The sequence below is a fragment of the Stomoxys calcitrans genome, chromosome 1, assembly GCF_963082655.1.
Source record: "Stomoxys calcitrans chromosome 1, idStoCalc2.1, whole genome shotgun sequence".
In the NCBI taxonomy this organism is placed as follows: domain Eukaryota; kingdom Metazoa; phylum Arthropoda; class Insecta; order Diptera; family Muscidae; genus Stomoxys; species Stomoxys calcitrans.
The window spans coordinates 7,586,493-7,601,482 of record NC_081552.1 but is presented as its reverse complement, the minus strand read 5'-3'; the positions used below and the strand labels follow the sequence as shown (position 1 = coordinate 7,601,482).

The 14,990-nt window shown below is 35.0% G+C and overlaps 1 protein-coding gene across 1 annotated transcript; it reads left to right on the top strand.

Moving 5' to 3' along the window:
* Positions 1-13,383: 13,383 nt before the first annotated feature.
* LOC106092659 (cell death protein rpr) lies at positions 13,384-14,057 on the top strand. Its single transcript, XM_013259569.2, has one exon. The coding sequence runs from the start codon at positions 13,663-13,665 to the stop codon at positions 13,879-13,881; it is 219 nt and encodes a 72-aa protein (XP_013115023.1). The 5' UTR covers positions 13,384-13,662; the 3' UTR covers positions 13,882-14,057.
* The last annotated feature ends 933 nt before the right edge of the window (positions 14,058-14,990 follow it).

Genomic DNA, 14,990 nt, shown 5'->3' with positions numbered 1-14,990 from the left:
CTACATCGCGAACAAAATAATACCAGGCGGTATTGGCAAGATAACGCCATTTGTCTATCAGTGTAGGTACAAAAAAGGTATAACAACCTAAGTTAGCATACTTAAGGAGTTTTTGAACATTTGTATATTTTGGTACTAAAAAGTACCAGGTAAACTGATAGAGCTAGAACTCCGAATTTTGGATAAAAGATATATTTTGCGAAAATTGAGGGTGGAACGAAAAACTTTTAAAAGAAGTACTAGAAAACGTACGATTAGTACCGGAATTGGTGTCATTTTGTATGGATTGAGCTAGAGCTCTGAAATTTTGAATGTAGGAACAACTAGGAAATATTTATATAATGGGTGGCTGAATGATTTTTCCAAAATTTGACTTCTGCAGGAGCTGCCTCAATGAGGATCAGGAGGAGACTATAGAGCACTTGCTGTGTTCATGTCCGGGTTCGCAGGGACGTAGGCTCTCCTTTCGGGGAAGTCGTTTCTACTGAGATTTATTGACGGTACAGGATGGTTCCGACGGGGGTGCTATAAGCTTCGGCGTAGGTACATCCGTTCTTGCGTGGGGTTGGGCATTCTGCCCCCACAGCTCGAGGTCTTCTTTCCTCCTGTTGTTCTTTTATTCGTGTATAACCTCTAGTCCGAGGTCTCACATCTTCATTCTCTTCCCTTTCTTTTAGGGTACCACAATGGGCCAAACTGGCTTCCAAATGAACTCACATATGGTGGGCAACCCACTCAATCTAACCTGTAAATTGTGGTACTAAAAAGTATATCCTATTATCGGATATGAATTATTACCGACTTCAGCCGACGGCGACACTTAAGACTACGATTGTCTCAACAAAAATACGATATACGTATAATGAAACGTTCTTAAAGTACTGTAATTGGCACTATTTGATTAATTTTTTAAGGATTGAGATAGAGCTCTGAAATTTGGGATACCGGAGCACCTTTGCAGTATATATTGGACAACTAGAATATGTTTTTTAAAACTCTACTTTCTTCACAGAAAGTAGAACTGTACTAAAACGTACACACTGAGCTACAGCTCCGAAGAAACGTTCACAGTATACTCGTTTACCAGTCAACAAAATGATTTTTTCGACATTCGTACATTTCGGTACCAAGCCGCACAAAATACTACTTTCTTTAAACTGAAACTGAGCTACAGCTTTGAAATTTGGGATACAGATACACCTTGAAAGTTTATATTTGGCGACTATAAGAGTTCATTTATGTACTAAATGTACTTTTTTAAGGGATTGAGCTAAAATTGGAATTGGGCTTTAGGAAGTCTTACATTAAACGGTTATACTACTATGACAGGGTAGCGAAGCAGGGTAGAGTATGGTAGCATATGAATAATAATATTTTTTTCAAGAGCATTGTTGTAAGGAACAGTTGAAATACGTAAATGGGAGCAGTCCGATTATAGTTTTAGGTAAATGATAAGGGACTTTCTTTTTGTAACGTGTCCGAATGGCGTGCCGCGTAGAGACTTGACCCCGTAAAAATGTTTTACATGGCTAGATACTTCACCAATGTCGTCTGCATTAGTGAGGGGAAAACCACAGCTAAAAATTTTGTTGATGTACTCGCCGGAATTTTTTCCTTAGCCATAAATTTTCCAACTTAGTCTAATAATAAACTAAGACGACTTGGAAAATATAAGCAAAACTTTTTTTTCGCTTTACGAAAAACCGAAACAGTCCTCAACGTAGGCATTATCAATTCCAAAATTTTGCTTCCTAAATCATTTGCTAATGGTCCCTCACAATGGTGGTCCCATTTATAATTTTATTAATTTTTTATTGTTGCACACCTACTTTTACACATTTGAATTTTGTTTTTATCAACAAATTTCACTTAAATATATAACAATGATCATAAACAAGCAAACACGTGCTGACTAACCTTGAGTTGTATAGTCTAATTCATTATGTTTACAAATAAATTGCCCATAAATAAATGAGTTAATATTTCATACATACACACGGGGTATATGAAATTAACGCTAAGAGTAGGTCAGTCAGTAGAATTTTGTGCAACGTTTGTGTTCAGATTTTTTATTTGCATATCAAAGATGATGTCATACGAAAAGAACCCGGCAGAAGATCTACGTGTATGAAAATAAAATAAAAGTGAAAGTTTGTTATGACTGACCAACCAGTGACGAGCATTATGCCAGTTTCGCAATTATAAATGGCGAATATGAAGATGGTTACTAATGAAGAGTTTAAACAAAGAATTACGCCATAACACTCAATGTTAAGCAAAGTGTATTGTTGTAGGCAATACAAAAAACTGTTAAAAAGAAGGGAGCTTTAAGATCATTTTCTTCTTCAAAAATAAAACTTGGTGCCAGGCGGTAACAGGCAGTAACAACAGTTAGAATTAGTCACTCTTAGTATTCAAAAGCCAATTTATTATTTCTATACCCTCCACCATAGGATCGGGGGTATACTGATTTCGCCATTCCGTTTGTAACGCATCGAAATATCGATCTGAAACCCCACAATGTATGTATATTCTTGATCGCCTAGACATTCTAAGTCGATGTAACCCTGTCCGTCCGTCTGTCGAACGCACGATAAATTTCGAAGGAATAAAGCTAGGTGCTTGAAATACTTCCACCTTTTTGTATTTCATTAAAGGTTTTCGTGCATAACATATAAGGAAATCAGTATTCCAACAATCTTTTCATTGTAAAAAGATTTTCTTGGAAGAAACTCAAAAAGTACATTTTAGAAAGTTTTAAATAACGTTTCACCGTACGCATATCTACGGTTAAAACCAACAGAACTAACAAATTTCTAAAAGAGTTTTCTTTCCCTATTCATTATGAGCTCCGTATCAATAGCCTTAATTGCTGTATTGTTAATTATGGAATTCCAAGACAAAAAAGACGAAATGCTTTTATTTGAAATAATCATTTCGTCGTTCTAAAATTGCTTTTCCAGCCCTTAAAATATTTCATCCCTAGATACCCATTTGAGTCCCATATTGCCATGGTTGGTAAAATTATCCTATTTAGGGGTGTTTTGGGGCTTGGGGTGGTCCCCGTACCACTTGGTCCGACAATTGGATATCAGATACGTTTTCTTATCCTAAATACCTTTCATTTGAGTCCCATATTGTCGTGATTGGTCTAGGTATATGTTTGATAGGTTTTAGGGTGGGGCGGCCCCCCTAGGTACCCCATCCGAAATTTGGATACCAAATTTTTATTAATAGGGTACTATATGAGAGCACAAAAAATTCCGCTTAAATCGCACAATCCATCTCCGAGATCTGGTGTTTCTGAAAATTAGGGTAAGGGGGAGGGTCCGCCCTCCCTTCAGGACTCAAAAAATGTAGTACCCTATTTTAACCACTGGGTCACAATGCACCATCTGCAATTTCAAGAAAATCAGTTCAGCCGTTTCTGAGTCTATAAGGAACGCACAAACATACAAACAAACAAACAATCCTAAAAACAAACACAAATTGTTTTTTATATAATAAAGGGTGATTTTTTTGAGGTTAGGATTTTCATGCATTAGTATTTGACAGATCACGTGGGATTTCAGACATGGTGTCAAAGAGAAAGATGCTCAGTATGCTTTGACATTTCATCATGTATAGACTTACTAACGAGCAACGCTTGCAAATCATTGAATTTTATTACCAAAATCAGTGTTCGGTTCGAAATGTGTTCATTCACCGTAACGTTGCGTCCAACAGCATCTTTGAAAAAATACGGTCCAATGATTCCACCAGCGTACAAACCACACCAAACAGTGCATTTTTCGGGATGCATGGGCAGTTCTTGAACGGCTTCTGGTTGCTCTTCACTCCAAATGCGGCATTTTGCTTATTTACGTAGCCATTCAACCAGAAATGAGCCTCATCGCTGAACAAAATTTGTCAAAATTTGAACACATTTCGAACCGAACACTGATTTTGGTAATAAAATTCAATGATTTGCAAGCGTTGCTCGTTAGTAAGTCTATTCATGATGAAATGTCAAAGCATACTGAGCATCTTTCTCTTTGACACCATGTCTGAAATCCCACGTGATCTGTCAAATACTAATGCATGAAAATCCTAACCTCAAAAAAATCACCCTTTATAAGAAGATTACGTATTAGAAAAATTTTTGTTAAATGTTTGTCTTTCGCAACAACTTTTATACCCACCACGGAATGATGGGGGTATATATTAATTTTGTCATTCCGTTTGCAACACATCGAAATATTTTCTTCAATTTGAAACAGATCGGTCCAGATTTGGATCTCTCGCTTTAAGGTTATGGGACCATAAAAGTCGCATTTATTGTCCTATTACGCCGAAATTTAGAACAGTGAGTTGTGTTAGGCTCTTCGACATTTTTCTGGAACTTGGCCCAGATAGGTCCAGATTTGGATATAGGTGCCATATAGACCGATATCTCGATTTAAAAGCTTGCCCCATTAAGGGTTAATTAATAATCCAATTTCACTGAAATTTGACACAGTTAGGCTTTTCGACATCCGTGTCGTTTGTGGTTCAGGTCGGTTTATTTTCAGATATAGCTACTTAAAAGTCCAATATTTGTTTACACAATTGAACAATGGCTTGTACTTATAAGCTTTTGGTCCAAATTGGAACACGTTTCGATATTGCTGCTATGGGGCATAAGGTATGCATTTTTCACCGGATTCTCACGAAAGGAGGTTTACATATATACCCGAGGTGGTGGGTATCCAAAGTTCAGCCCGGCCGAACTTAACGCCTTTTTACTTGCTCTTTTTGGCAAAAAAATTCCCTGACGATTTTATTTTAAAGAAAATTTAAATAACATTTCGATTAAAACAATCAAAAAAATGTTATCTTTTGAAAAAAATAACAAATTAGAATAGAGCTGCCTTAGAGAAATTACAAAAGAGCTATCGTCTATAAATATATCAAGATATAGTCCGGTATAGCCCATCTTCGAACGTAACCTGCTTATAAACAAAAAAAGAATCTGTGCAAAGTTTCAGCTTAATATTTCTATTTTTAAAGACTGTAGCGTGATTTCAACAGACAGATGGACGGACATGGCTAGATCGTCTTAAATTTTACAACGTTTAAGAAAATATATGCTTTATAGGGTCGGAAATGGATATTGCGATGTGTTACAAACGGAATGACAAAATGAATATGCCCCTATCACTCGGTGGTGGGTATAAAAACGTTGGATTCTAAAATATAATGTGTTGTGATCGACGGTGTAAAATGCTTTCGAGTGATCAAGCAGAACCAGAACCATAATTTTAGAAGCAAAGTAGCATTCGTTGAAAATGCTACACACTTTTTCTTAAAAGGTGGCACAATCTATAAAAGCGTAAAGTTCTGTATTGCAAGTTCTATGGACGATTTCTATCATTCTTGAGATAATGGCATGAATATTGAAAGACGTAACAGTACATCATATTGTCAAATTCAGCTAATTTAAATAAGAATTTTGTCCATAGGGGCTCAAGAATTTTACCAGAAATTGGATTTAAATGGACGGACCGATTTTCTGACTTCCGCCACGGGAATTAAGTAGTCATCTTAAGATACATCAAATAGAATTACTTATGCAAAACCTCAAGCGGTCTTACTCATGTTTTCAGATATTGACGAACAAACAAAGTTCCAATTTGGACCTAAAGCTTATAAGGCGACGGCGATTAACCAACTGAATAATGAAGCGAGAAAGACCTCAATGGCAAGGTATGAGTAGTATGAAGTGAAAATATTCCTATGAACATTGAAGATTAAACCCAAATAAAAAGGCGTCCTTTTTACAGCCGAGTCTAAACTGTGTGCAGCTGAGCGACAAAAATGCTTTTTAAATATAAGCACAAAAAATTGGCCCAAAAACCTAACAATTATGGTATTACGTGGCACCACAAAAAAGTGGCACACTAGTATCATCATCTGAAAATAGTGTCAAATTTAATACTAAAGTCACAGAGCGGTAACGCTGCCTGTTACCATCGTTATCACTCCTTATTTCATCAGAAACTTCAATGAAGGCCGTAATGCAACTATGGTCAGCAAGGAACCCCGACTACATAACCATCAACAATGATTTCCTTTGGAGGTACTGTGACATCTGATCATGCAAAATTTCTCAAAAACCTTTGAGACATAACTAAGAATTGTATTATGGCGGAATACTTTGTTGGATTTGTACACCGGAATAACCTTTGAACGTTTCCAAGAAGTTGAATAAATAATAGAACTAAAGAAGTATGTGACGTATAGCAATAAACCGGGAAGAACTATCTGAATAAATTTTGGATCAACTTCGTCTGGACTAATCGCATTAGACTTAATTTTGGTAAAAAAGTTCTGTACTTCAAGAGGAGTAACACATCTGAATTCGAAGTTGCCGTCACCTAGTATACCATCTGCGACGCCGTTAGGTCATCATCCGCATCCCCGTGGCAAAAATCGAAAGCCTCGCATAAGCTCTATCCCTGTCCTGGATATTAGATTTGATTGTAGAATTAAATCATGGTTTCGCATTGGAAGTGATTCGTCTAATTTTAACCGGTACCGTTGCGTCATATAAGAAAAGAATTCTATCTTGAAGGTATAGAAGTTGTTGGTCAACAAAAATCAATGAATGTATCTCGTCTTAATGTATTGGGCAAAATTGATCTTCCAAGTACCCATGGTCCAAATTTCTATAGTCACGATATGAAATTGTTTCCTCAACAGCACGCGTATTCACGTAGTGTACTGTAGGAAGAGTATAAATGCGTTGGATGCGTATGATTAGTGGCATTTAATCCAATTTCTGGCATATTATCCACCAACGAAATGTCATCTAAGACATTAGAATTGAAAACTCCTCTTATAATCAGATCGTTCTAACCCATCGTTGCAGTTTGCAGGATATTGTGAAGGAGACCAAGGTCAATGGCGTTATTGACTCTATAAACACAATCAATTAATATTTTCTTGCTGTTTGATTTGAGTTCAACAAAAACATACTTTGTCTTTGTCTAGGCGCTTAAAGCATTTCTGGCAAAAATTGCAACACCACTTCCTCGACGCTTCCTATCTGACCTAAATACAGAATATCTCCGTAAATTGATTATACTGCCTGAATTCAGTACAGAATACAGCCATGTCACTGATAGGCATATTACATCAATATTGACCTTAGAGTAATGTGAGTGAGTAATTGTGGCAAATCTTTAACAATTCTCTTTGCTGGAATAAAACAACTCCCATTTTTAAGGTAACATCTGTGGAACCTCAACATGTACTACCCCTACCCAACTCCCACTTTTGCACAGATTTGGCTTAACCTTATATCTTAAGTATTGTATGTTGATTAGAAATAAATGATTTTTTTCACAGCTTGTGACTCTGTAATTGCATTCTTTCTTCTGTCAGTTATCAGCTGTTACTTTTAGCTTGCTCTAGAAAAAAAGTGTAAAAAAAGTATATTTGATTAAAGTTCATTCTAAGTTTTATTAAAAATGCATTTACTTTCTTTTAAAAAATCCGCAATTACTTTTCGCGCAACCCAATAATATGATCCGATAAGTATACGATATAATTTGGAGAGAAATCAGTACACATGTGGGAAGTTTTTTTTACCGCTGACTCTGCGGGTCCAAACGCGACTCTTCACCTAAAGTTCGAAAATCGTCAATAATTTTTGGCTGATAACCAAAGATTGGTTCATTGCAGTTGAGACATTTAATAAACACGAGTCCACGATAGGAGTATGCCGTTTGTATGAGCCCTTTTTTCTTTAAAATTAAAGCATCTGATAGAAACTGAAAATTGGTGTTGGAGAGATTTTCGTTAATATAAAATGGTTTATTTGAACTAAAACCAATAGAGTCCAGTGACAGCGTATTGTTGTTTAGTTTCTTTTTCTTGACTTGAGAAAGAAATTCTGAGAATAACACTGTCTGGCGAATTCGACTTCTTGGTATTATTCCTAATATGAAAGCGGTGAATGAATTTTGTTTGTGGAACGGCTATGTTCGTAGAACTGCATACATTATTGAAGATTTCTGATAAGTTCTCATCTGCATTGTAGGGAATACCATATATCCTGATTTCACTATAAACATTAGAGTTATCTGCTAAGGCAAGTTGCATTCTAAGGTCATTTAAATCAGCTCTCATATTTACAACTTCTTCCGATGTTTTTTCTAAATTCAGCACACGGTCGTTAACATCATTCCAATCAGCTTTTACTTACACATTCTCCTGTCTAAAACATATATACATCATGTGATTTATATTCTAAATGTTTTTATACCCACCACCGAAGGATGGGGGTATATTCATTTTGTCATTCCGTTTGCAACACATCGAAATATCCATTTCCGACCCTATAAAGTATATATATTCTTGATCAGCGTAAAAATCTAAGACGATCTAGACATGTCCGTCCGTCTGTCCGTCTGTCCGTCTGTCCGTCTGTCTGTTGAAATCACGCTACAGTCTTTAAAAAATGAGATATTGAGCTGAAATTTTGCACAGATTCTTTTTTTGTCCATAAGCAGGTTAAGTTCGAAGATGGGCTATATCGGACTATATCTTGATATAGCCCCCATATAGACCGATCCGCCGATTTAGGGTCTTAGGCCAATAAAAGCCACACTTATTATCCGATTTTGCCAAAATTGGGGATAGTAAGTTGTGTTAGGCCCTTCGACATCTTCTGTCAATTTGGCCCAAATCGGTTCAGATTTGGATATAGCTGCCATATAGACCGATCCTCCGATTTAGGGTCTAAGGCCCATAAAAGCCACATTTATTATCCGATTTTGCTGAAATTTGGGACAGTGAGTTGTGTTAGGTCCTTCGACTTCCTCCGTTAATTTGGCCCAGATCGGTCCAGATTTGGATATAGCTGCCATATAGACCGATCCTCCGATTTGAGGTTTTAGGCCCACAAAAGCCACATTTATTATCCGATTTTGATGAAATTCGGGACAGTGAATTGTGTTAGGCCCATCGACATCTTCCGTCAATTTAGCCCAGATCGGATCAGATTTGGATATAGCTGCCATATAGACCGATCCTCCAATTGAGGGTCTAAGGCCCATAAAAGCCACATTTATAAACCGATTTTGCTGAAATTTGGGACAGTGAGTTGTGTTAGGCCGTTCGACTTCCTCCGTCAATTTGGCTCAGATCGGTCCAGATTTGGATATAGCTGCCATATAGACCGATCCTCCGATTTATGGTGTTAGGCCCATAAAACCCACATTTATTATCCGATTTCGCTAAAATTTGAGACAATGAGTTGTGTTAGCCCCTTCGACATCTTTCTTCAATTTGGTTCAGATCGGTTCAGATTTGGATATAGCTGCCATATAGACCGATTTCTTGATTTATGGTTTTGGGCCCATAAAATGCTCATTTATTGTCCGATGTTGCCGAAATATGAGACAGTGAGTTGTGTTAGGCCCTTCGACATCCTTCGTCAATTTGGCTCAGATCGGTCCAGATTTGGATATAGCTGCCATATAGACCGATATCTCGATTTAAAGTCTTGGCCCCATAAAAGGCGCATTTATTGTCCGATTTTGCCAAAATTTGGGACAGTGCTTTGTATTAGCCTCTTCGACATTTTTATGCAACTTGTCCCAAATCGGTCCAGATTTGGATATAGCTGCAATGTAGAGCAATATCTCTATTTAAAGTCTTGGCCCCATAAAAGGCGCATTTATAATCCGATTTCACTGAAGTTTGACACAGTGTCTTACATTAGGCTTTTCGACATCCGTGTCGTATATAGTTCAGATCGGTTTATTTTTAGATTTAGCTAGTATACTTATTAGTATTTGGTCCAAATCGGAACCTATTTTGATATAACTGATATGGGACATAAGGTATGAAATTTTCACCGAATTTTGATGAAAGGTGGTTTACATATATACCCGAGGTGGTGGGTATCCAAAGTTCGGCCCGGCCGAACTTAACGCCTTTTTACTTGTTTTTTTAAACATGAAGACACATTTTTAAAGACCATTAAATTGTATTTCTATTAACATATTTTTCTGTACACACTGATCTCGATGTACCTATTGTAAGCCCAAACTAAATATTCTGCAATACAAACCGAAATAGGTATTTACTTTATCTGTTTTTTTAAACATATTGTTCATATCATTGAATTAAAAACTGACTAATGTCAAACGATTACACAAAATCAATATAGCGTTAATCTAAACTATTTTAATAGGGATAATTGGCAAAAAGTAGTGGAAAAGAATTGTCGTACTATGTTTAAAAAATAAGGCATATTTTTCGAGGTGATGCATCATTGAGTTATAGTTGGTATAAACAGTTTTTAAAGAATCTCGACAAAACCTTCTAGCTGTGAAATGATACCCAACTGTAGGTGAGCAATGTGAATTCAGATAGCCGCTGAAAACAATACCGTCAAGAACAGTCCAACCTACTAAAATTTTTTTCCCAGCACACGCGAAAATATACCGACAATTCAAACTACAAAAACCGGATTTTACTTGGACAGCAAGAACTTGTTTTAAAAGGAGTATATAAATATCTATTCTCCTTTTAATTGCAAGTCATAAACCAAACATACCAGTTTCTTCAAATTTTAAGACTTTAATTTACACTTTATATGAAAAATACCAAATGTCATATTGAAAACGAATTAATCAACGCTTTCATTACTTTATGTGAATGAAATTAGGAAGAAACTTTCCAAGTGCATTAAAAGAGTTAGTTAATTTAGAAATTTGTAGTTACATTAAAACAAATCTTGATCTTCTTAGGATGTTAGTGATTTCGCTTAGTTCAGTTAAAAAATCTCTGAAGCCAAGCACATTTCAAAAAAAATTTAAGTTAAAACTTGTGCATCTTTTAAGTTGCTTAAAACTATTAAAGTTTAAGAAGTTTCATTAAATAATTTTTTGGAAATGTATATTAAATTTGAAGAAAATCGGTTTTACGGATCGGTAAACTGAAAATAACGAAACTTTTATCATGAGTCTGGCGTTGTCTGCCAAAGTAATATTTAACTTGTTTAATAGAATTTTGGTTTAGTTAAATGACATACCAAATTCAAGTTTATGAACTGTTTGCCAGTTACTAAAGATGTGTTAAACATATTTAACACTTGCAATTTTTTTTTTTTGTTTTATGCAAAATTTAATCAGATTATATTAAAATTGACTTACTTTATTCGAATAAGTTTTTTAATTAATTCTATGAACTACTTTTTTCTGAGTGTGGCTGCCAACCATTCATTTAAATGGCATAGTTCCTCACAAATGTCACCAGCATTAGGAGGGGATAACTACCACTTAAATTTTTTCTAAAGTTCTCGCCAGGATTTTTACCCAAGCGTTCAGCGTCAAAGGCGGACATGCTTACCTCCGCGCTACGGTGGTAAACGGTAAATTTAATGATGTTTAATCTTCATAAAATCTAAATCGAGATTGAATCCTGAGTGACCAACGCTACATTCTTACCCATTTTCTAATTGAGTTACATTATCTTGAAGTCTATGCGCGACTCTATGAATCTGCATTTTTTAAAACAAAAACAAAAAAGAAAATATATTTTCCGCTTTTTTAAGCTATTATTAGCCATATTGATTAAATAAAAAAAAAATTATTGAAATTTTACTATTGAAATTCAACCTATAAAAATATTTTAAACTCTCTTTTAAGGCAATTATTGAAGACTCCCCGCATTTTTTTTTTTTTGCTTGCCAACAATAAAAAAGAAGTCATTAATTTTAATAAATCATTATAATGCCCAGATAAGAGCAACGCCTCCATGATTTTCAAATACACTAACAATACAAACTGATATCATCTCCAAATGTACTATGTACACGGAAATGTTCTATACTTCAAAGCAGCCATCTTGGCTAAGACTCTGCAAATCAGAAACCTCAAAGCACAACATAAAAACTGCCTCAAAAAAAAAAAAAAAAAAGAAAAATACTTGAACAAAAAAACAGTATCCGACTCTAAGCTGTGAAACTCCACCCAGTAAATGATGAATCATCCAAACATTGAAGCAGGTAAAGTCTGAGGCATTCGTAAACTAAAAGGAAGCATATGAATGGGGGATAAACATAGTCAGTTACTGATGTAACTGAAGCATGCCCATGAAACAACTTCTACCCATCCACACATCTATTGTTGTCAAGACTCCACAGCAATAAAAACCCTAAAGTGGAAAAAAATCAACATACAACATATTTATGCTTGGCTCCTCCCCATTTGTGTTGCCCATAACCAGCGTAAGTAATAGGAAGCACAGTAAGGCTTGCCAAAACTCCCAAGCAGAAGAAAAAAAGAGAAAGTAAATGGAGTTTGAAAGTGGTTTTTTACTAAGGCTTTGCTGAGTGAGTCTGAGGAGAACATGAAAATCTAGGAAAATCATAAACTCCGCCTTTTTCTGAAATCCAAACAGAAATCAAGGACAGACGTATGCATGGATGAACATTGTTATGTATGACCGTATAGACACCATAAGGAAATCTAAAATAAAAGCCCAACAAAGTATACATTGTTGTTAGTATACTAAGGACGCCTTTGTGTGTGGGTAAAATCAACCCTTAGGCATTATACAGTCGACTGTTGACTAACACAACGGACTATGATCTTATGTATGTGAATTGTAAGCCTTTAAAAACATTTTGGCGCCAAAAAAGATGCAACTTCTTATGGCAGCAATAATAAGGTCCTTTCTTTAGTCCTTACGAAGGGGGTTGAAAGCCCTCAGACACGTTTAAAGAAAAGTAGAGAGGATTTTTTTGTTTTCCTCAAGAGGCCTCTAAATTATTTTATCATCTCTTTTAATAGCCACTCTCAGCTCTCTTTTTCTTTCTTGAAGACTTTTTTAACTTGATTCTATCTCCGTTCCGTCTTTTGATGCATAAAAATAAACCAACGACCTGTAACTTTGACACCCTTGGCTAATGCCCACCAAATCTAAACCAAAACAATGACAAAGCCGCATGTTTTTGTACTGACGCGGCACATTTTGCTGATAGCAGGCCTTAAAATAAACTGACAGACACACACAATACATATCAAGTGGAAGAAACCTTATTTTTAAATGCGAAAGAGCGATGTCAACAAAATATCAAAAACAAGCCCCCCTGCCAAGAGAGCTCTAAAGCAAACAGAGAAGAGCACGCAAACTCTGCTATAGTTAGATGAGGTGTTCGAAAACAACGGTATTTCACGAAAGGCAACGAAGGTTATGTTTGCTCTCTTTCTCATTCTTATTCTCTTTTAGGCTCTCAGAGTACATACACCCAACAAGTGAGAATCCCTTTATGAAACCTCAGTCGAGAGTAGCCACAGTATAAAAGGCGCTCAGAGTTACTCAAATAATTCAGTTTTCGTATAGCAAGCAAACCTTAAGGTTGTGTGTTCCTAAAACAGAAACAAGGCAAAGCCAAGCAGAAGAAAAAGCAAATTATTGAGAAGTTGAAAAAAAAAATTAAATAACAAAAGCGTATTTATTCTGAAAAGAAATTAAAAAAAAATACAACACAAAGCATCAAAGACAAAGAATTTTAAGAACAATAATTAAATCTTCAACAAAAATACATTTTTTATAAAAAAATTAACACAAATTGTGCAATTCAATACAAGCTGCTGACCATCATTTAAAAAACAAACAACAACAATGGCCGTAGCATTTTTCATACCCGATCAAGCCGCTTTGATACGCAAAGCCAAACAACAGGAGCAACAAATTTTGGCTATGCGTGAAGCCCATTGGCGTTATGTGGCCTCAGTGGTCTATGACGCCCTGAGGCAGTATCTGCAGGACACACCCACATTATTGAATCGTAGCAGCGTCAACAATAAGGCAGATAAATCTTCAACATCAGGTCAAAATTAAAAAAATAAATCAATAGCTCGTCAGAAATTAAGTCACAATAGAACGAACCAAATCCGGGGGAAACATTCAAACAGCCAGCCAAGACAGCCCACCAAAAAAGATGCCATAGTACAAAGAAAATGACAACTTTCTTACTTTCTTTTCATCAAAAACAAAACGAAAAGACAAAAGCCGACGGCTAAAACAACGATATTCTATATATGAAAAGCTTTTTTTGCTAACTTTTATTTTAATTTTCAATTTTTTATATTTTTTTTGTTTTCATTTCTAAAACTCATCAAAGCGATTGTGATAATGTTTTTCGTTTGTTTTATACCTAGGTTATTTTACTTAATTTTTTTTTTTTAGAAAAAAGTTTTTCTTTTATCAATCAAAAATGTCTTGGTTTTCTTAACTCATTTGGTTTTAATAAAATAGTCCCCTTTTTTATATAAGAAATTCATGTAAAAATTAATTTTAGGCATTATTTTAGTTTTAAGCCATCCAAAAAATCGATTTCGACTAGCACAAAAATTGTATCAATTTTTGTTGATATTAATGTTTTTAGTTTTTAATAAAAGAAATTATTTAAATTAAAACAATTAATAAAATAACGAAATTATTTTATAAAAAAACATACCTTGAGTTGATGTTGTTTATTTTTGGGAATAAAAAAGGAGGGAAATTAATTTAATAAAAACAATTATTTTGCTAACTAAGCACAGAAATAGATGGATAAATATGAAGAAGGAAAGGAGATGGTCAATCTATAACAAGGAAAAATCGTAACCAAAAAGTCATCAATTTAATATAGCAATTTTATTGGGAAAATTTGTAAAAAATAAATAAAAATCATTAGAAACATGGCAAATTGGTAAAGTAAAAAATGGGCAGATTAGGAATTATAGCAGAAATAAACATAAAAGATTTTAAAAAATTTTTATAAACAAAAAGTTTTCCTATGACCGGGGTGATTTTTAGCTGGAAAATTTTAAGATTTTAATATATATACTTTTTTTAAATTAAGCTCCTTTATCAAAACTAAATATATTTCGGTTAAAATAAAATAAAGATTTATAGAGAAATATATAGAATTTCCGTATATAAAAATGAATTTGTGTTTGTTTGTG